The 20,448-nt window shown below is 31.8% G+C and overlaps 4 protein-coding genes and 1 long non-coding RNA gene across 5 annotated transcripts; 2 read left to right on the top strand and 3 right to left on the bottom strand.

The window, feature by feature from the left end:
* Nucleotides 1–290: 290 nt before the first annotated feature.
* LOC107360886 (uncharacterized) lies at nt 291–1,381 on the bottom strand. The gene is made up of 4 exons (XM_015927609.3): nt 1,188–1,381; nt 1,003–1,125; nt 707–939; nt 291–632 (listed from the first exon to the last, which is right to left on the bottom strand). Exons 1-4 carry the CDS (start codon nt 1,258–1,260, stop codon nt 510–512), a joined length of 552 nt encoding a protein of 183 aa, XP_015783095.1. The 5' UTR covers nt 1,261–1,381; the 3' UTR covers nt 291–509.
* Nucleotides 1,382–10,182: 8,801 nt separating this feature from the next.
* On the top strand, nt 10,183–11,852 carry LOC107360247 (myosin regulatory light polypeptide 9-like). Its single transcript, XM_015926879.3, has 4 exons — nt 10,183–10,394; nt 11,015–11,090; nt 11,149–11,250; nt 11,320–11,852. Exons 1-4 carry the CDS (start codon nt 10,299–10,301, stop codon nt 11,544–11,546), a joined length of 501 nt encoding a protein of 166 aa, XP_015782365.2. The 5' UTR covers nt 10,183–10,298; the 3' UTR covers nt 11,547–11,852.
* A 1,323-nt stretch (nt 11,853–13,175) lies between these two features.
* Nucleotides 13,176–16,783, bottom strand: Gdap2 (ganglioside induced differentiation associated protein 2). The gene is made up of 3 exons (XM_015927479.3): nt 16,073–16,783; nt 14,790–15,754; nt 13,176–13,983 (listed from the first exon to the last, which is right to left on the bottom strand). Exons 1-3 carry the CDS (start codon nt 16,632–16,634, stop codon nt 13,942–13,944), a joined length of 1,569 nt encoding a protein of 522 aa, XP_015782965.1. The 5' UTR covers nt 16,635–16,783; the 3' UTR covers nt 13,176–13,941.
* A 220-nt stretch (nt 16,784–17,003) lies between these two features.
* On the top strand, nt 17,004–17,808 carry LOC149094252 (uncharacterized). Its single transcript, XR_016198732.1, has 2 exons — nt 17,004–17,590; nt 17,669–17,808. It is a non-coding gene; the product is annotated as an uncharacterized LOC149094252 (long non-coding RNA).
* A 43-nt stretch (nt 17,809–17,851) lies between these two features.
* Nucleotides 17,852–20,102, bottom strand: lili (LMBR1-like protein lilipod). The gene has a single exon (XM_015927498.3). The coding sequence runs from the start codon at nt 19,951–19,953 to the stop codon at nt 18,286–18,288; it is 1,668 nt and encodes a 555-aa protein (XP_015782984.1). The 5' UTR covers nt 19,954–20,102; the 3' UTR covers nt 17,852–18,285.
* Between the last annotated feature and the right edge of the window lie 346 nt (nt 20,103–20,448).

The following is a 20,448-nucleotide window of genomic DNA, read 5'->3' as shown; positions in this document are numbered from 1 at the left end:
CACAATCATCCACTAAACCCGTTTACTGAACCATTTTGTACAATCATTTGCGAAAATCAGTTTAGCTAATTGCTGTTGATAGTTTAATGCGAGATTTAACTTGATTAAACACTGATTTAACTGTAAAAAGTATTGATTAGTATTAATCATTTTTGGTTGACTTTTCAACTTCCATTGTTTCCAGCAATCAATATCACTTGTTTAATTACGAATCTGATTATTGTCTCTATTAGGTGTTGATCAATTTTCGAGTTTTTATTATAGATTCGTCTTAATTTTCATTTAATCGATCAATCTTTTTATTGATTAGCAGACATTAACAAGATTATTAAATGATGAATACAAATAGTAAACAAATTTTTAAAATTTTAATCAATCAGTTAAACTGGGAAATGCTTTTTGCTATAATTATATGTTTTAATGATTTAAGGCTGAGTTAACAAATGGTTATATTGTCTGGTAATGATGACAGTTTTAGTTAACCTTTTAATTGGGTCAATCAGGTTGTTTTATACAATTGTAACCGGAATCTCGACACAAACCAACAACTGTCCAGGATGAAGTAGCCAATTGCACTTGCTTTTCTTACATGGTTTAGCCTCACGAATCAAATAGCGAGCCCACAAGGTTGTCTAATAAAATCAACAATTAGATTAGTTAAGGCCTTAGTCAATGAAGACACAAATTTGAAGGGAAATCAAGTTACCTTTGGCGATGAGCTAAGAATATTGAAAATGTTATTGAAAAAATACTGTTTTCCCGACACTAAACCTTTGCCTTCAACTGACTCAAATGTACCATCTTCACCAACCAAGAAGGTCCTATCGTCTGCATTGACTCCACCACCATAAGGCACCTCAACGTACTTGTTTTTCAGCTTCTTGGCAAACTTGGCCATAATTACTCTTTCGATTGGAGTTGATACATTTACTTGTGGAGCTGGAAGAAGACAATTAACGTTTAATCTATGGTTAATCATGGTAAAGAGATTGGGTTACTTACTGAAGTAGATGGTGAAGTTTGTATTGTCACCTCGTGAAAACAAGCATGAAGTGTTGGTGGATGAAAGTTCACAGGGAGTCACATCGACTGAAATATTGGTTGATAATGGGGATCGACCTTCACCTGTACAATAATCAAGAATGGGATTAACGCGAATTTCAATGTTTGTACATTTAATCACTTACACAATGAGAATGGAGCTGTGAAACAGTTTACGGCCAAAACAGAGGCCAAAATGGCGAAAATTTGAATCAACATTTTAAACGGGAAACAATGGTTAAGATGGTTGGATTGGGTGAAAAATGCTGTTTTAGCCAAATTTGGTTGAATGAAATGAGAATCGGAAAGAAACAAAATGTCTTTTTCTTTGAATGATTCTTGATGAATATGATGCTCAAGACGATGATCAGGATGACGATTATCTGATGTTTAAATTGATCTACTTAGGCTTTGATATTGTTGACTGAATCCGCCCGTTATCTTGATAATAATAAGAGCATCTTAAGACTCTCAAGTACAATTTGAAAATTGGTAAAGCTCACAATGTGATTATAATGGATGATAACAATTGATTGAAACGATGATTGATTTATCCTTGGATTTTCTGAGTTTACTATTAAATTTTAATTACATTGATTCCAAGTTGGATCAACTCAAATTAAAGCTCATCATCATGTGAACTGTGAGACTTGAAATTGATCTCAATTGATTCATTTAATGGGCTTAATCAATCAATAATCAACGGAACTTGGACTAATGATTATGCTAATGATGATCATCAGCTAATAGAAGAGACAGAATCCGGAAGATTTACAGGTCATTTTGAGCATCGATTTAATCGATATCAACCGTTAACAAGCACGATTGAACAGCATTTGTATTGCTCATAATAATCATCTTATTACAATCAAACTTGAAATTGAAAGTTAAAACGAAACGGAATGAGATAAGGCTTGAAGGCAAAAACGGCTTTTCTACACTTTAAATGTTGATTGTTACTTAATTGTGATTAACCCTTGAGCGCAAATGTTAACTTTCATCCTTTTATGAATCAACAGTTACCAAGCAAAGTTACAGAACGGTTAAGTTAGATAATATATTTTATAAGACAACAAGGTCGATTTCAAATTGCTTTTGATTCATATTTGACTCTTTTTTGTTGACCATTATTATGTCCATCTATTGGTCTTGTAATTGTTGGGTGAAAATTATTTAAATGAAGGTTTCATCCTTTTCAGGTTTATTTTGACAGTTTTGCTGGTAAAGCTGGTTTTACCTTTTGATCAACTGCTATTCTGGTTTACACGGTAATCGTTTGTTAATCTTGATTGTTTATCTGTTTGTAGTCGCTTTTTTGGCTCCTATTAACCGGAAGAATGTTGATGTTTGATGTTGATGATCAACAGGAAAAATAATGTTGACAGAGATGTTAACAGAAGAAACAACAAAAAGGCAAAATCAAATGGAGGAAAAGAGTTGTGAAGGTTGGCGTTTGTTTAAGATTACTGTTGATGGTTTGTTTAAGTGTTTAGGCCTGGAGAGTATCAATTTAATTATACTGATTCTCATCTTGTCCGGAAACAATTTTTAACTTTCATTCAATTTATCAACAACAATTATGCTAATTATAATCAAATCTTTAATCATTCAATTTACATTCAAATTTGCCTTTCATTAATTTTCACTATTTTGACCGGTATCTGTAACTGGTTATCAAACCGGTAACTCATTTTTAACCGGTATCTGGTGCTTTTTTTGTACGCTTTGACCAGAGCTTCAGTTTACTCATAGATTGTTCAATTGATTTGGATTATCTTCTCAGGTTCGACTTTGTTATTTAAAGGGTGTTGCGGATAAAAAGGAGAATTTATCTTTCCTAAAATTTTGATAAAGATGACGTTGACCATGATAACAATGAAGATAACAAAATTGAAGACTAAACAAACGTAGACAAATCAATTTATCAATAAATCGTCATCTTTATCAAAATTTTAGGTAAGATTAATTCTCCTTTTTATCCGCAACACCCTTTAATTATCATCTACTTAATAGTTGATTCTCTAATCTTGTGTGTGTCAAATAATTAATGTACAACAATAAATCAACTTCCTGATTGTTGATAGTTTACCAAATAAAAGATGGTTTCTCTATCTTTTGCTACTATACAAAGCCAGCCGATCTGTTGGTGTGTTTGTCATATTGAAAGAAACACTTGTAACTCTCATTTTTTCTGGTTATCCAAATATTCTGATATAATTATTCACCTTTAAACTGATTATCAGATTAATATTGATGAACTTTCAAATTAATACATCATTTGTGGCATTTGTAAATTGATGCAAATGTAAACCATATGTTCCTTTGGTATAAAATTTCAACCTTTTCTTCTGGTCTTGGAGGTTTACAGCTTTTTTGTTACATTGTTACCCAGTTATGGATCCTGATTATTAAATAATTGTGATTAGATGTAGAACACAGATTGATAACCATTGATTACGATTAGAATTAAGTTGATAATTGTTTATGGAAAATACATCTTGATATGATTTATAATGTATAATATACTATAAATTATTACATGTAATGTTTAAAAGCCATTTTTCTTATAATGACTACAACAGGCAAATAACGACAGCAACAGACACACACATATAACCACAAAAAAGGTTAAGTCTTTGATTAAATTTACGTCATTGGAACCAAATCAGTGGAGATTTATCTAGCAGATTGATGAATGAACCAAGATAAATCAGACGAAAAGTAAATCATTTCTTGATAATGCGTCAATACAATCAAGTAAATCATTAGTTTAGTGGCATAAAATATACTGACTTCAATAGACGCTGAGAGACAATATTGCAAGACCAACAATTAAATCGCATTAATAATAACGGTTATTATTTATACTTTTGTAATATTTAATTGTTATATTAGACTGAAAAAGTACAATTTACAAATTCCAAGCAATATAATGTAAATCAAATTGAAAGCGACTTCCATGATCGTCAAACATTACAGCCATTAACCAGGCAAAATCAATTGACAAAAGTATATGAAGGTGTGAATTATTTAACCATTTAGCTTTCAAATGATGATGATTGCAATACAAATGATGGTGACAAAACTGCCCTTGAACCTTGTTGTTAAGCTCAATTGTATTATTAATATTGTCATTACAATATTGTCACAGAACTGGCAAATAGACCGATAGAAGCTATCATTTATTATCATTTATTATCATTAAAATAATCATCATCATCATGATCCTCATCATGAGTTGTTTACCTCACTTTCCTTACCTAACAATCAAGGTTAACTTTGCTTTTGTTGATCAACATTGACAGCTTCAAACTGATCAACACTTAACCAAGTAAAGTATTTATGAGAAACTATCCAATGTTAACAATTAACAGAGTTGACCGCAGGACTGTTGCTAATCAACTCTTGATGTGATACCAGAATCACCTGATGTTACATGATGGTTAACGGTGGAAACTCATGATAGGGGAAAATAGCTATTAATAACAATAGAATCAACTGTTGGAAAATAGTTAATTGTATTGAATTGATTGAAATTTGATAGGAAAATTGAAGAAACTTGTTACAATTGTTTAACCTGAAATGAAGATGTTTCAGAGTTAATCAGATGCGAAACGATTAACACAAAATAAGTTAATAGTAAACCTTGAAAAATGAAACGATGAACAGACTAAATTGATGAGCAATTTGAATCAAGTTTATGTTGACAATTAGGTGCACTTTAATTGACTCTGTTTTTACCATTAACTTGATAACCTTTAATGACCTTGCATTTAATTGTGTAAACCTTAACAGAAACAAAAAGTGAATTAAAAAGTTTAAGTTAATTGTGTGTTCAAGAAAAGCCAAATACGAGTCAAGATAAATGTAAATCAACAGGTAAAAAGCGCTTTCCAAATAACAATATGTAAATGAACATGAACAAGATACATTAATTGTTCAATTTAACATGATATTAACACTTGTTAACAGATTGCATGTAACACTTGTCCATTGCTGTGAACCCCTTAATTAAAAATCAGTTGATTGTTTGGTAAAAATGTCAACCTTTTTTGCCAATTTTTTGTGTCTCTTTTAAAGAATCGCTAACAACTGTTGTTATTAGCTGTTGAACACTTTTTGATTGTGATCAGTTAATTGTGATTAACACTGTGATTGTGTCTCTCTTTTTTCAAATGTTAACATTGTAATAATTTTGTTTCCATTTTGCTGTTTATCACCATTAACCATCATTAAAGCAGCTTTCATTTAATTGTGCATAATTGATGGTTGTTAAAGTGTTCATCACACTTTAATTGTGCCAAAAATGAAGCAAAAAACGTTTCATTGTTAATGAAGGTCAATTGAAAATTGATCAAATCAACAATCAATTGATTTACCATTCAAAATGAAACATTTGATTAAAGGTTTCACTTTTGGCTTTCATTTCATTTTCATCTTTTTTTGTATCTTTTAACCCAACCAATGGCTTTAAATTTCAACTATTTATATCCTTGATTGTGATCAAATTGATTTACAATTAAATCCACAATCAAGTCCTTGTAAACTCTTTGTATTTAAACAAGGTTTAACTGATTCATCTAACCCAAGATCACTTTTGTCTCATTTCAATGAACCGTTTTTTTGGGTTAACCTTTTCAAGCTACACAGAGTTGACCTTTTGATGAACAAGAATTGAAAAATAATTTAAATTGTTATGATTCAAATGTTATCAATTTTAATTGCAGACTTTTCAAGGTGTAAATAACTGATTGACTTTTTGTTGTTAAACCCAAAATTCAAGCTGAGATTTGTAAATGAGATTCAAAAAATGAATTGCATCTTTGATTGTTTCAGTTTGCTTTAATTGTTAAGAATCAAACATTTATTACGCATCTAATTCACACACAAAGCTTTAATCAGTAAATTACAATCAGTGATTTAATAGCAAAATCTGGTCTTTTATTTTTCGGTTAAACCAGGTTCAATGTTTCTGGTTAAGTCCATTTTTACCTGTTTTGGGTTTTGATTGAACCCGCAATCAGTTTATTGTTTATTCATTAAAAAAGGTTAACGTCGTTGATGATTATAAATACAGATTGATGAGGGTTTTCAAAGGATTGTTAATTGTTCAACCATTGAATTAATAAGTCAACTGCAACATGATAACATATGATTGTGAAAAGGTAAAAGTGACAATTAAAAGCATTTAAAATAGTTTATTTGTAAATGGGCAACAATTTACATAAAAAGGTATCAAACCAATATTTACATATCACCTTGATTATGGTATAATAATGAAGGAATCACCTCACATTTGATTGTCCTCTTTTCCTAATCAACTGTTTCAAATGTTTTGGTTAAAACAAGTTTGTAATTAGAAGCAAATAATTGTCAAATTGTTTCCGGACCAATTTATTTAAATCAACAATCTTTAGTGACAATAATCAACCGATTGTTAAACTTGATTGACAAAGATTCATCGATTTGAGTTGATCAAAGTTGATCAATAAAGAAACTATTTTTTACCATCTTATATGCCTTTTGAATTACATTTTTTGTTCATTTTTTTCAATATAATTTTCACCTTTTTTTTCGTTTCCTGATTTTTTCTTCAATTTCAATGTATAATTGCCATTCAATTTATGCAATTACAATGAGATTTACCTTTGAAAACATTTAACTCGTTCTGGTTGATAGGAATGTTTAAGCTGGTTATCATTATAACAGCAATTAACTGTCTACAAGTTGACAATGATTAACCAATTGTGACACTTTTAGATGATTTAACCCTTGGAGTTAAGATTAATGACCTGGGTCACTTGATTAGTGGTTTAATTAAGAAACAACTTTTACTTTTTCAAAGTTAACCTTTGAAATGACAGAAAAGCTGAAAATTGTTGCTTTTTTGCCATTTTCTGGTTTCTTTTTCCATGAGACTCAGAATTTTGACAATTTCAAGTTTCTTTTTCCCTTTTTTATCTACAATCAAGTGAAAGGTTAATTTGAACCATTTTTAGCTTGATTTGAAGAGATTTTGTGTTTTCATTTTTCAACATTTGTTGAGTAAAATTGATGGAATGGCAAGTTTTTGAATCGCTGATGAACCAGAGTTAATTTGATTAACAAATCAATTGGAATTGGGTCAATTCCAAGTCAAGGTTTAACTCATGTTTTATGAAAATATTGTAAACAATCAAGAACAATATGTTTTTGCAATTGTTGATGGAAGTCAATTGTTTAGACTTTTTGGGTTTTTAGTTTTGTTCATCTTTTCCAGGTTTGATTGTTACAACAATTACCATAGACTGTTTAAATTGATTTATCTGATTAAATGTTACCTCCATGAATTGGCAAAAGGTTCAACATGGAAAGATGAAATGTTCAGTTGTTGATTCAATTTGACATGAGTATTTTGGGTTCAGGTCATTGCAATCCTTTTATGGTTCCTTGAATCAAAAACACACACAATTTAACTTAATATCAATTTAGTGATAAACATTTTTGCATTTAAAATGTCAAATGTTACAATTGTAGTTACAAAGACAATGGTGTTAACCATATATTATTAATAATGTGTGGTAGATTGAACATTGACTAGATTATATTTCAGGTAATCAACCTTTTAACCAGAGATAATTGTATTATTTCTGTATGTTTTATCATGAAATTATTTTATTTTTTTCTAGATCTTTGTTTTTATGTTTTCCATTCTCTATAATAATGGGTCGCTGATGAGAGACAGTTGACAATGATTCAGAATCAGTGATGAGCAAATGTCTAGGATTGAGGGAATTTTCAGATAAAATCATGTAACTCAATAGAACATATTTTTAACCTATTTTTGTCTTAATATCAAATGCGACTAATTGTTACCTTTCAAGACATTAACTGTAAATATCAACTGTAAATATTAGCTGTAAACATTCATTGTAAACATGACTGGTAATTGTGTATCAGATATAAACAAAGGTTGGTAAAGATTCCTGAATTTTCTGGTAAAAATGGCAAATTCTGGTTACATTTTTTATCAAAGTAAATATTTCCTTTGAAAATGTCAACTGGCCATAAAATAAAAAAATGAAAGTCAATGTCCACTTTGAATAACCTTAAGTGGACAATTACAGTAAATGTTGAACACAGAGAAAGATGTTTGTTATTTTTACAAGTTTGTTTTTTCTGGTTCACCTCAAAATGATTTCATGATTGATGGATGATAAAATGAAAGCTTCAAGGTTAAGATGATGATAAGAAGGAGGAGGAAGAAGAGAGGAAAAGGATTGTAAGTGAGAGTAAAGGTGGAAGATGGGAAAGGAAGGTGAAAAGATGAGTTTGATTGGTGAAGATGAAATGAAATATTACAAAAAAGAAACATGAAACAACAGGTTATTTGTTGATGTTTTTTTCCCATTCATCTCATTGTTTGCTGACAATGATTTTTCATGTTGATGTTGATGGTAATAATGATAGTGAAATGATGAAAATGATTATAACTCTTTGTTCTCATGACGATTAGCAAAGATGAGGATGAGTTTTGCCTCAAAATAAAGATTGGTTGATTGAACAAGCTAAAAAGGTGATAAACATTAGGAACCATTTTGTCTTCCAAGGGCAATCAAATGATTATGATTTAGTGTTAATTCAATTCATGCACTGTATTAAACTTCCAATTATGTGACCATGAAAATCGTTGGGATTAGGCCAAGAATTCAATCAATGAAAAGACGTGTTTTCCAGTTACAATGTGTTATCATTTTAAAATGATGATATTTCAGTTCAATTGATTAGCTGATAATTTTTCAGTATTTTCTTTCATTTTTTCTTCCCTCTAAAATCATCACTTTCAGGATGTTTGATCATGTTGTTTACTCGGTGTTATGAATACTTGGTTTGCTCTTTTTTTCATCTGCGGTAAAACCCTGATGATTGAAATTCAAGAAAAACATTCATGTTCATGTGTCATCGAGATGTTAAATTATTTCTTTAAAGATGGTTAAATTGATGAGAGCAATTTGGTTACATTGTTAAGTCGGTTTAAGAGAGTTTAAATTCAACTTGTATGCATTTCGGGTTTGATTGATTGATTTTATGAATTCCAAGCAGCATAATGTAAATCAAATTGAAAGCGAATTGATCGTCAAACATTATAGCCATTAATCAGGCAAAATCAATTGGCAAAAGTATATGAAGGTGTCAATTATTTAACCACAAATGAGCTTTCAGATGATGATGACAAAACTGCCCTTGAACCTTGTTGTTAAACTCAATTGTATTATTAATATTTTATTACGATATCAGATTATATTTTGATCAAATTGATCTATAATTAAATCTACAATCAAGTCCTTGTAAACTCTTTGTATTTAAACAAGTTTTAACTGATTCATCTAACCCAAGATCACTTTTGTCTCATTTCAATGAACCGTTTATCATTTTTTTGGGTTAACCTTTTCAAGGTACACAGAGTTCACTTTTTGATGAACAACAAGAGTTGAAAAATAATTTATACTTCAAATGTTTTCATTTCTGTACATTACTTTGCTAAAAAACGCTCAAACGACTGGTGTAAATCAAAAGCCAGAAGTGTTTAATTATTTTTCATTCTCGAAAATTTAAGCCCGAAAAGAATTGTCACATTAGGCGTCTTACCTTGTCAAAATTTCCTCAATTTTAAGTTTCTTTTTTCTCGTTTTTCTTTAACAATCATTCAAGTTAATTTAAATTTAGCTCGTATAAGGTTTATAAGAACAACATTACAAGAATTTGCTCAACAATAGACTTGCCAAAATTAAAATTAGCCCTAAATCTAAGATCTAAGATGCAAGCCCTAGATCTTAGTTATACGGAAGAGAAATTCTGGATGAAAAAGTGAGCCAGTGAATGAGAGTGAGGTCTAATTAGAATAAGATTAAGATTAAAAGATAAACCATATAAGTACTCTTTATGGTGTTGGAGCGATTCCCTGATAGTAGGAGGATCTTTGGTTCGATATGAACAACTTTAAAGGTTTTCACAGAACTCCTCCGCATCCCTGACTTTTTATGTAACCTCCAGGTTCGGTCTCAATTGATTTCCCCAACTGAGCAGTTTTCTTAACCCTCTGTCATCATTTCTTTTCGAGCCTCCTTCTTTCACAATCGTCGATTCTCGCCATCCCAGTCTTTTACTGTGCTGCCCGGAAATTATCAAACTTTCAAGATTAGGAATCTTCACCTAAGAATTGTTCAATCTTTTTAATTAGTTTTAATTCGTGTTAAAAGTTATATCAAATAATCAAAATGACTCGAAGTGATTCATCAAAAAAACGAGCAACACGATCAACATCCAATGTGTTCGCTATGTTTACCCAAAACCAGATAGCTGAGTTTAAGGAGGTAAGTTGTTTACAAAATTTACATTTGAATAAATATTAGCTTTCAATTTTGCAGCAAAAAATTGTTTTTGATACCAGAAAAGATCTAATCTGGTTATTATAAAGTGAATTTAAGTGAATTTAACAAATTGTGATTCCCAAGTCTCTCGATTAACTCTAATATTACAATTTAAGATGTTCATTATGATTTTTACTTGCAAAAATTCTTAGGAAGTCGATTGGGTTTCAGTAATAATCAGCTGCTTGTTATTTATCCAAATCAAGTTGATCTGTTGTGGTAATCACCGATAAAGATTAGCTGATAATCTTGCCAATGTTATCTGAGTATTATTGACAGAAAAAGGTCAATTATTCGTCCTTTTTCAATCATTTGTCCAAAAATTGAGTGAAAAACTTCATTTTTAATCAACACACTGAGTGTAAATTATTTGGATGAAGTGCAAGTGAAGAGCTGACTGCAAGTGTAAATATTACAACTACTCAGATAACAGAAAATTGAATCAACTTTAAACATTCGTCTGATTGACTCAATTTAAAGTTGATTTAATCGAAAGATTGTACATGATATAATTAGCATGAAGCCTGATTGAAGTTAACTAATTTCACTTTCTCTTCTCTCAGGCATTCCAATTTATCGACTCTAATAAGGATGGGATTATTGACAAAAATGATCTGAGAGCGACTTTCGATTCACTTGGTAATTATTCACATTAAATGAAGAAGATGATTTTACTTACAAATTATTTTTATTAAAGGTCGCATGTATCCCGATGATGAGTTACAGTCAATGTTGTCCGAGGCTCCTGGTCCATTGAACTTTACCATGTTCTTGAGTATCTTTGGTGAACGAGTTGCTGGTTTGTACTGAAAAATTCTGTAATCATATTCAATATTATTTCAATCTTCTTTTTCTATTTTTTTCCCAGGAACTGATCGCGAAGATGTTATTCAAGCTGCTTTCAGGACATTTGATGCTGACCAGACGGGTAAAGTTCATGAATCTGTTTTGAAAAAAGCCTTAACAACTTGGGGTGAAAAACTTACCGACGATGAAATTGAAACAGCATTCAGAGAGGCCCCAATCGACAAACAAAGTTTTATTGATATCAATGATTTTGTCAAAACAATCAGTGGCTCTGCGGAAGAGGAATAATTTTTTGACGATTGTTCACAATAAATATAAAATATTCAACAGTTATCAAAAATCTAATATGAAAGACATTTTAAAATCAAATTGTTACCATCAACAATGTTACTATGAGAAAATGAATTGATTTGCATGAGAATCAAGTGTTAAGGGAACTTAGGTACGAAAAAATTTTTGAATTCGAGCTAAGGACGAAAAAGGACTGTAAAACACGCCATGCTACAGCACAAAATACACCATGTATATCGATACTTAAACTTATTTTCACCATTTTTTACACAAAAAAATCACTTTAAAAGACAATCTTAATAGCATATTACCACTGCTCACCGTTTATTTTGTTAAATACCCAGCAATGAATTTTCGTAATTTTCAATCTTTGTTAATAGTAAATACTTCAGATACCGAAGCCAGTGAAAATTAAGCTAGCTAGCCAGCCAGATGCTCGCATGATTGGCTATGGCCAGTAGATAAGTTGGCTGAAGTAGCTTGAAGCTAGCTAGGTTTGGTCAAAAATTTAAGTGTTTATAACGATTTTTTTCAAAACTAAACAAGCCTTGTTTTTGTAGGTAGATGTTTCTAGTTGTCGATATTGGTCACATAGCTAGCTAGCGAGCCAACTTCGCTCCAAGCTAGCTAAGCTAACAGTAGTAGCAGCTAGTTTTCAGTGAATTGCAAGCCAATTTTTGCAGTTTTCGGCCAATCCAACATTACTTGGTTGGTTACGGTACCTAGTTAATAGATGGGAATCAGCAAGAGATATCATTTTTAAAGATACTCTTCAACTCGAGAGTTTTTATCTTAGGAAATTAAGTTTTGGTCATTTGAACGCTGGTTTTGTAGTGAAAACTGTCTGACAGTCAGTTGGATTTACTCTTTGAAATGCTGGTTTTGGTTTATTTTAGAGTTGGTTCTATGCAAACGAGATTGATTGTAACTTAAAATGAGCTGAAATGTTCAATGAAAACCAAAACCAAACAAAAGGGAAATTCTCGATGGTGATGATGATGATGAAGATTGGAGGTTGGAGGCTGGAAAAAGTAACACATGATTTTGCCAAAAAGTATCTTCCTGCAGGAAATAGTGTCTTAAGAATTCATTTTGGTCTCTCAACTTCAACAGACGGCAGAATAAGAATCTATTTCTTTCATTCTAATTCATTCTAATCTTTATCTTTTTTTTCTCCTTTTCTATTCTCTGCATCCTTGTCCTCATCTTTTGAACATCCAGGCTCAGGGATAAATTGTTTGACACATTCTGAACAGTCTGATTATATTGTAGTAACTAAAATATCTTTAGCTAATAAGCATTCTTTTAGATTTGTCTCTTCAACAATCTTGATAAAACATTTTTCAAGTGATTTTTCAAGAGAATGACAAGAATCAGAGATGAAAGGAACGATAGTTCAAATCATCTTTCAATTCAGCTGGAAAGGATGACAATATTATTGTTAATTTCGTATCTTTAATTGTTTGTATCTATTCAAGAATAGTTGTCCATAAGCGTTATGGAATAAATCATTAGCTCATTGCGTGTCTTTAACTTTCAACTCGACTTTGATTGTGGAAGTAGAAATTCGACGATTTAATAGTCACTCATTTGTTGCTATGAGTAGATAAGTAAAATTGGAAATCATTTATTTACTGGAAAATATATTTGTATATACTTTATTCAATCTTTTGTTCTAGAAAATGAATTGATAAAAATTGATGATGTTGATTATTGAATTGATATATTTGTTAGGCAGGTAATCGTTGCTTTTGATTTAATCATTGAAATTAGCTGCTTATTGATTGAATAAAGGTTTGGGAAGAGACAGGAAAATATTTTGAGCAGCATTAACATTTGCTGTAAATTATGTATCAACTCAATTGTCAAAAGGAAAAATGTAAAGAAAAGAAACAGAACAATTTAAGTTTCATTGATTCTCCCATGTAAACGAAAAGCTCTTGATTGAAGATTATCACAGAGAGGAAGATAGAGAGAGAGGCAAATGAGAGATTATGATAAAGACGAGTATTGAATTGTTGGATATTTGAGGAAATTGTCGTTGTTAGTGAGGTAAGATTGCTAAAAGCATATTGACTGAACCTCCAATATACTGGTTAGAATAATAATGAGCCGTATTTAAAAAAGCAGTGTCTTTGCTCTTTTGGTTATATTGGACAACTAGGAAGGGAAAAAGTAAACATTGGTTTACAGGATAATTTGGCTTAGTTAACTTGGCATCCAACCGAGGATGCAACTTATCAAGATGAAAAATAGAAAAGGAAAGAAAGAGAAGAGAGACAAGTTTTAGCTGCATCCTGACCAAAGGAAAGCTTTTCATCCAAATATTCATTGGTCTCATCAAATAGCGATATTAAATATATTTAGGTTTGGATCCTCCATCTTTATGTGGTTAGGGTAAAGCTTCATGAGCTGTAAAACTGTATCCATAAACCTGGTAAGAAAAGGAAAGAGATTTTTAGATTAATTGACTTTTATAAGAAAGTTGTGAGCTTTTGCTTTCATTGGCATGAAATGAGTTTTGAATTTTATCGATGTAATAATTTATGACATGCTGACTTTTTGCTCAGGTTATATAATGTGAAACTGAGGGAAGTTAATTTGGCTGAGTTGGGCGATTACTTTGCCATGCTAAATGGATCATATAATACAAATTACAAGTAGAAAGTTTGATAATCTGATTAAATTGGAAGCTAATCTTGAAATGTTTACTTTAAAAGAATCTCAGGGTTTTCATACTTTCCATTGAAATTGTATAAGTTCAAATTTAACTATTTTAGTGAATAATTTTTAATGTCTGGACTTTTTTGGCTCTAAAGGAAGATAAATTTTGATACACTTAGCCAATTAACTTTTCCTGTCAAAATTTAAAATTGATATTAATAAAAAAAGGAAAAAACAAAGTTCTTTTTTTTCCTGTTCTATATACAAGAAGGAAAATGATATTTCAATAGGAAGCAAAGCTCGAATTATGGATCCAGATCTAAATGAACCTCTTTTGATACAAGCTTTGACAATGTTTATACAATGATGCTAAGCTTAGAGCCATAATTGATAGTAACTTCAGAAGTAAATAAGATTATAATGATAATTTCTGGTTCCAGGTAAATGAAAAATACTGAATAATAGTAGCAAATGAATATGAAGGCGTTGAAAAAGTCAACAGGAAAAGAAAAGGTGAAGATATTGCTGATGATAGATATGGTGGTGGTGATGAGCATAAAATAATGGGGATGTTACCTTGCAATCATAAATCATGATAAAGGACGGTAATTGAAGTTGGCTAATTGAGACAACATTCCGAAGGAACTCTACTCCTTTTATACAAAAGACTTTATTCTTAATGGATGAAGCGGTGAATGTTGTGAACCACCAAGTCGTCAAACGATTCCATAAGGTTGGATGTATGATGTAGAAGGCTTTTAGATTTTTTTTATATCGATGATCAAGAGTTTCATAAACGTATCGGATGAAATTTGGAGGTGGATGGTTATCTCGAGTAGTCAGTGTGTGGAAATACATGACAACAAAGTCTCGTGAAACGAGTCGGTCAAGGGTAAAAATAAGATATAAAAGAGCTTTGTCCAAATCAATCTGATTGGCTTTGAATCTTTTGCCAATAAAGACAACAATGAGTCGGCCAAATTTGTCCTCACCAGCGGTATAAAGACAGCGAAGTGATGCGATTTCTGAAAGATCTTCAAACTTGGAACGGCGTAATAATCTTTCATAGAGATTTGATCGACGAATTTCATTTGACACGGCATCATTAGGACGAAGTTTAGAATTACAATTGTTTCGTGGTTTATCGATATCATCGTGCATCTCCGCAAACGCAGATCTACCAACTATCACGGAAGAATCGAGACCACTGTGTAGATCAACACTATCTTCAAGATCATCTAGACTGGCTTTTTGTGGTTTATCTGTGATACGAATTTGACGTTCAGGTAATAAAGGTTCACCATTTTCCCCTCCGATATCTTTAGGTAATAGATGACAGGCTTGTTCTTCCTCAGATGCAGATCTTGGGAAATAAAGCGGCATCAAAGATTCATAGATAGCAACCTCATTTGTCATTTGGGACTGATCATTAAAAACAACTAATACAATTAAGTCAATGCCATCGCCATATTTTTCAAGAAACCTCCTTACAACTCGCAAGGCAATATGGGCAGCTTCTCGAGGAGGATATTTCCGCCGAGCTAAACAAAGAAAAGAAGAAATTTTAGATTAGATTCAAAACTATGAAAAAGGCCATCAATAAAAGCAATTCAAAATCGATACTATTTAAGAAAGCACACATGTTGCAATGTGAGTTCAACTTGGAGCGATAAATATTCCTAGAAATTAAAACACTAATCAGAATTTACTAATCAGTTCAGAAAAAGAATCTTGAAAAGTAAAGCTCCCTGAACGCAAACGTTGTCTCTGAAAATCTAGACATTCAAATAGCTCAAATCTTTGAAAAATTGGTTACTTTCAACTGGTGACCTTATGATTTACTGTAATTGAAAGTTTACCAGTATTCAGTGGTGGTAAAGCAACTGTCCTGATCTTATTCTCTCTGACCATTGATAAAACCTTATTGTAACATGAATAAAGTATGTTTTCTCCAGCTGTATGAAATTTTGGTTTGTACCAGGGTCCAACTGTATGAATGATGTATCTGGCATTTAAATTATACCCTTTGGTTAAACGTGCTTCACCAGATCGGCATCCTCTTAATTCACGGATCAAACAATGCCTTAAATGAGGTCCTCCTTCGGCGAGTATTCTACTTGAAACAGGATTATCATCCAAAAAATTTTCATTTGTCGTATTTACAATGGCTTCCACATTTAAAAGTGAAATATCACCAACCCAGAGGGCAATTTTTCGATTGATCTTCTCGTCGTAAGGAAAAGGTGTTGTTTCAAAATCTCGACCCACTTCCACTGTTAAATCGTTCTTGGTATCTCTAGGACTGGTGTCCTGCCATATCTTTAAATCATTTATCTCAGTAATGGCTGGACGTTGTTGGCCTGATGTGAAGGTATCTGACAGAGGTTCAGTCATCGCAGGCGATGAATCCTCTAATCGCATATCACTATAGTTGGACCACTTGGAAATTAACGAAAAGCCAATTTAAAAATATTAATAACAATTATAATGTTAAACAATCTATTATCAAATGAAAGAAATCACTAATTATACAATTTAAAACTTAAACAAGTTGCAGTAAAATACAAAAACATTTTGCTGTGAAAATAACATTATAACGCTATTCTAAGGGCGTTTAAAATTATTGTAAAAAATGATATTTTTTATGAAAATCAAATTAATTGTTATAGTTAGGCAAAAACATCTACAATAAAATTGCTGAAAAAATATTCATTGTTCTATCCATTCAGTAGTCAAATAAAATCACAAAATTTTAGTTCAGTGAGTAATGATTCAATTATTGAATAAGCAAGAAATGCTATCAAGCATAAAGTTTATTTACTTAATTGTAAAGGATTGAAAAATGAATAAACTTGTAATATTGTAAAAAAATAGGTAGAAAAATCTGAAATGTGGGTTCGTTTTTATGAACACTCGATCAACAACAGATTCGTTTTTTAATACAATCAAATTTAAAGGTTAAACAATTTAGATGCCTATTATTTTGAACTTCACTTTGAACTTGACTTTTTTGTTCAATTCTCATTGTTTTTGCATTCACATGTTGGACCCAGCAAGAAATCAATTCAACTCTTTGCTCACTTTTACAGTTTCTCTCTTGACCTTTGAGTATATAAACTGATGGATTGTTTGTTTCCGAAATCAGAATTCATCGAACAAACAACAATTCAGTGTAACAATCAACTTGGTTATTTATTTCTCTCCAGCTTTACTAAACTCAACAATCAAAATGAAAGTTGCCGTTTTATTCGTTGCCGTTTTCTTGGCCTTCCAATGTTCTTTGGTTCTGTCAGCAATGCTTGAGTCGACTTCCAGCAAACAGCTACCATTTAGCTTTGAAATGAAACCTCTTCATCATCATCGGTGCAAATGTGAAGGTAAGTGCAAACTTTATTGAAAAAATTCCAAAACTAAGTTCTTTTTCGGTTCTTTTTCGGTTCTTTTCCTATGTTTAGAAGAGCATCATTATCATCACCACAAATACAAGGATCATCACCACAAACACGACCATGGTCACGATCACGGTCACGATCATGGACATGATCACCATCATGGTCATCATCACCACCACGAAGGCGGTTGGTGGTAAACGCGCTGATTGAAACTCGTCTTGGTCTATATAATCTGAACTGGCTTCGTAATTGAAAAAATAATTTATTATTGTAAATAATTTTGTAAATTTTGTGAATTTTCCGGAAATTAAACAAATGGTTAATATTTGAATGGAATGATGTTTTTTTCGGTTATCTTAATCCTAAATGTATTCCTCCTTGTCTCTCTTGAGCTTGATCCCTTAAAAATATTTGAAATTGTTATTGATGGTGTTAATTAACAAAAAATTGGCCTTATCTTTACATGAAAAAGTGCATCACTAGCTTGGTTGTAAATAACCATTAATTGTTTAGCTGAGCTCTTGATATTGAATTGATAAATTTCAAAGTTGAAGAACTGTTTAAACAAAATGACAAATGGTAAAAAATTAAAATACAGATTATTAATGATGTCATTGGTTAAATTTGTATATCTTATTTGAACATCGACGATGTACACATTGATACTGTCCTGTGGCTCTTTAATCGTTTTTTGATTGCGAGTGACTGTTTAAGAGTGTGAATGATCTTGTACGATGCCATGTCCAACACCAACCAATGTTTGCCAGACGACGAAATAATTCTGTTCTCACTGAAACGGTGAATTTATCAGTAAGAGAAAGTGCCGTTGTTAAGGCAAATACGGTATTATAAAAGAGGACCACATAAAAGTTTCCGAGCCACTTGATTCTACCAAAATTACCAAGTAGATCGAAATTGGTGATACCAACCGTACGAGCTAATACTGGTAAGGCTGAGCTAAGGATGATTAGAAGAACACAGTTAGTTACACATTGGGTGAACGACGTTCCCCCGAGCCTTGGTCTCAATCTTTCGATTCCCGGTAAACTGTAAAGTCCAACAATGGACGCACACCATAAATAAAGAATAAGTATTATTTCAAGAAGAGCACCAAATGGACCCATTTTGGATAATGAAGTTAGACCAACAACAAAAGTCTGTGCTGATGTTATAGGCAGTGCTTTAACTCCAACTAATAATTGCAGTGTATTTTGCATAACCAAGAAAGCTGCAAATGTTGTTAATACAAGTAGAACTAGCATGGCTAATGGATAGCCTAAACTTCTTCGGAATGCTGAAGCTCGCTTTTGACTTTCAAGTTCTTTCAGCCTGGTTTCCAGGATTTCAAGAGTCTTTTCCATTTCTTTAAGCTGAGTAAGATTACCACATTTAATCGGTGTTTTTTCACCTCTATTGGGACTTGTCCATGGCATTTGAAGATTATATTTATTGAAAATATCATTTTTGGTTTCTTCTTTATCAATCAATTGTGGAATTGAAGGCACAGATTTAGATCTATTAACTGGTGACCAGGGGCTTGTTGGCATAGAACTAGAATTGCCATCCTTTAAATTTTTAATCTTTCGATTTAAATGCATTTCCTCTAATTTAACCATTTCGTATTCTTCCAGAATATTTCTGAGGAACTTTGGTTTCATTATTAGTTCTCCAAGAACAGTAAACAACCTTGCTATTCCAATCGGGGTACAAAGAAGTAGCAAGATTACGCCTAAAAATGAGACACATGAGTATAAAAGAGGTAAATAATTGTTCATATTGAGTAAAGTCGTGAAAGCTAAATCATTGTAACCGAGAAGAGAACAGGTTATGTAGGTTAGACCACAGACTAGAACAGAGAGTAATAACAACAGGACAAGAGTTTCATGAACCCGAGCTGTGAGTCCTCGACGAGAGTTTGTGAATCCTTCAGATTCAGGAAAGAAGTAAGCGAAGGGCAATAAGACAAAGAGCGATATGTTTGAAAATATAAACACATAATTCCATAGTCCTTTGATTAAGGAGTCATTAAGCCACTGTAGATAGTAGTTATACGGCGAGAGAAGTAAAACTTCATTAGCAATAATTGAAAAGGGAAGCAATAAAGTTGATCCGATGCTAGTTGCCAATGAGAATGTACACATCCAGAAGCTTATCCTGAAGACTAGTTCGTCCTCTTCATCCGTATAGAATTCATCTTGTCGCTTTAAATAAGATGATATAATCAAATATGACAGGCCATAGAGAGTGATTAAAATGATTAAGAAGATTACATTTTCCCGTATCATATCATTGAAAGCTTGTTCCCGAGGATCGGACACTGGCCCATAGGGCTGGTTCGGTGGATACATTGAGACCGGATAATCATACGGAGGGGAGCACAATACACGTTGCACCACTGTTCATTTTGGTTTCGCATAAATTACATTTGATAATTAATTAAAATAGTTAACTAGTATATCATATTATTTTTCATGTTTACTATGATGTTCTAAACCCACCAATACATCATTCATGTAAGTCATCAAAGGTTACTATGGAGATTTTGTTACAATCAACATTGTTGAATCTTCTGAATTTGACATAAGATAACGTTTAAAAAAGAGCCAAATTCAAATGCCGTTTGATTTAAAATTTAATTAATCAATTTTTAAATAGATTTCAAAGTATTGAAAAATTAGACAATAATCTTCCTCAATTTATGAGCAATTTCTTTTTCAATTAATCATCATTTACAAATTTTTCACAATAAGCTTGTCTTTTAATCACATGTAATGCAATTATTATTATTACCTACCAAACTGTTACCATGGTATCAACCAGAAATCATTTCGGTAAATATTGGT

The sequence above is a fragment of the Tetranychus urticae genome, chromosome 2 (genome assembly GCF_039701765.1).
Source record: "Tetranychus urticae isolate SD_2017Ah chromosome 2, NJAU_TeUrti_SD_1.0, whole genome shotgun sequence".
Lineage (NCBI taxonomy): Eukaryota > Metazoa > Arthropoda > Arachnida > Trombidiformes > Tetranychidae > Tetranychus > Tetranychus urticae.
Note: the sequence above shows the minus strand (reverse complement) of the source record. Positions and strands in the feature narration are given on the sequence as shown.

What these genes read in the sequence shown, in the direction of transcription:
- LOC107360886 (XM_015927609.3), bottom strand. Translation starts at nt 1,260, where the DNA reads ATGTTGATTCAAATTTTCGCCATTTTGGCCTCTGTTTTGGCCGTAAAC. An exon ending in CACAGCTCCATTCTCATTGT is followed by an intron (nt 1,126 to 1,187) that starts GTAAGTGATTAA and finishes ATTATTGTACAG; the next exon opens with GTGAAGGTCGATCCCCATTA. An exon ending in AAACTTCACCATCTACTTCA is followed by an intron (nt 940 to 1,002) that starts GTAAGTAACCCA and finishes GTCTTCTTCCAG; the next exon opens with CTCCACAAGTAAATGTATCA.
- LOC107360247 (XM_015926879.3), top strand. Translation starts at nt 10,299, where the DNA reads ATGACTCGAAGTGATTCATCAAAAAAACGAGCAACACGATCAACATCC. An exon ending in AGCGACTTTCGATTCACTTG is followed by an intron (nt 11,091 to 11,148) that starts GTAATTATTCAC and finishes TTTTTATTAAAG; the next exon opens with GTCGCATGTATCCCGATGAT. An exon ending in CTTTGGTGAACGAGTTGCTG is followed by an intron (nt 11,251 to 11,319) that starts GTTTGTACTGAA and finishes TTTTTTTCCCAG; the next exon opens with GAACTGATCGCGAAGATGTT.
- lili (XM_015927498.3), bottom strand. Translation starts at nt 19,953, where the DNA reads ATGTATCCACCGAACCAGCCCTATGGGCCAGTGTCCGATCCTCGGGAA.
- Gdap2 (XM_015927479.3), bottom strand. Translation starts at nt 16,634, where the DNA reads ATGCGATTAGAGGATTCATCGCCTGCGATGACTGAACCTCTGTCAGAT. An exon ending in TTTACCACCACTGAATACTG is followed by an intron (nt 15,755 to 16,072) that starts GTAAACTTTCAA and finishes TTCTTTGTTTAG; the next exon opens with CTCGGCGGAAATATCCTCCT. An exon ending in TCATGATTTATGATTGCAAG is followed by an intron (nt 13,984 to 14,789) that starts GTAACATCCCCA and finishes TTTTCTTACCAG; the next exon opens with GTTTATGGATACAGTTTTAC.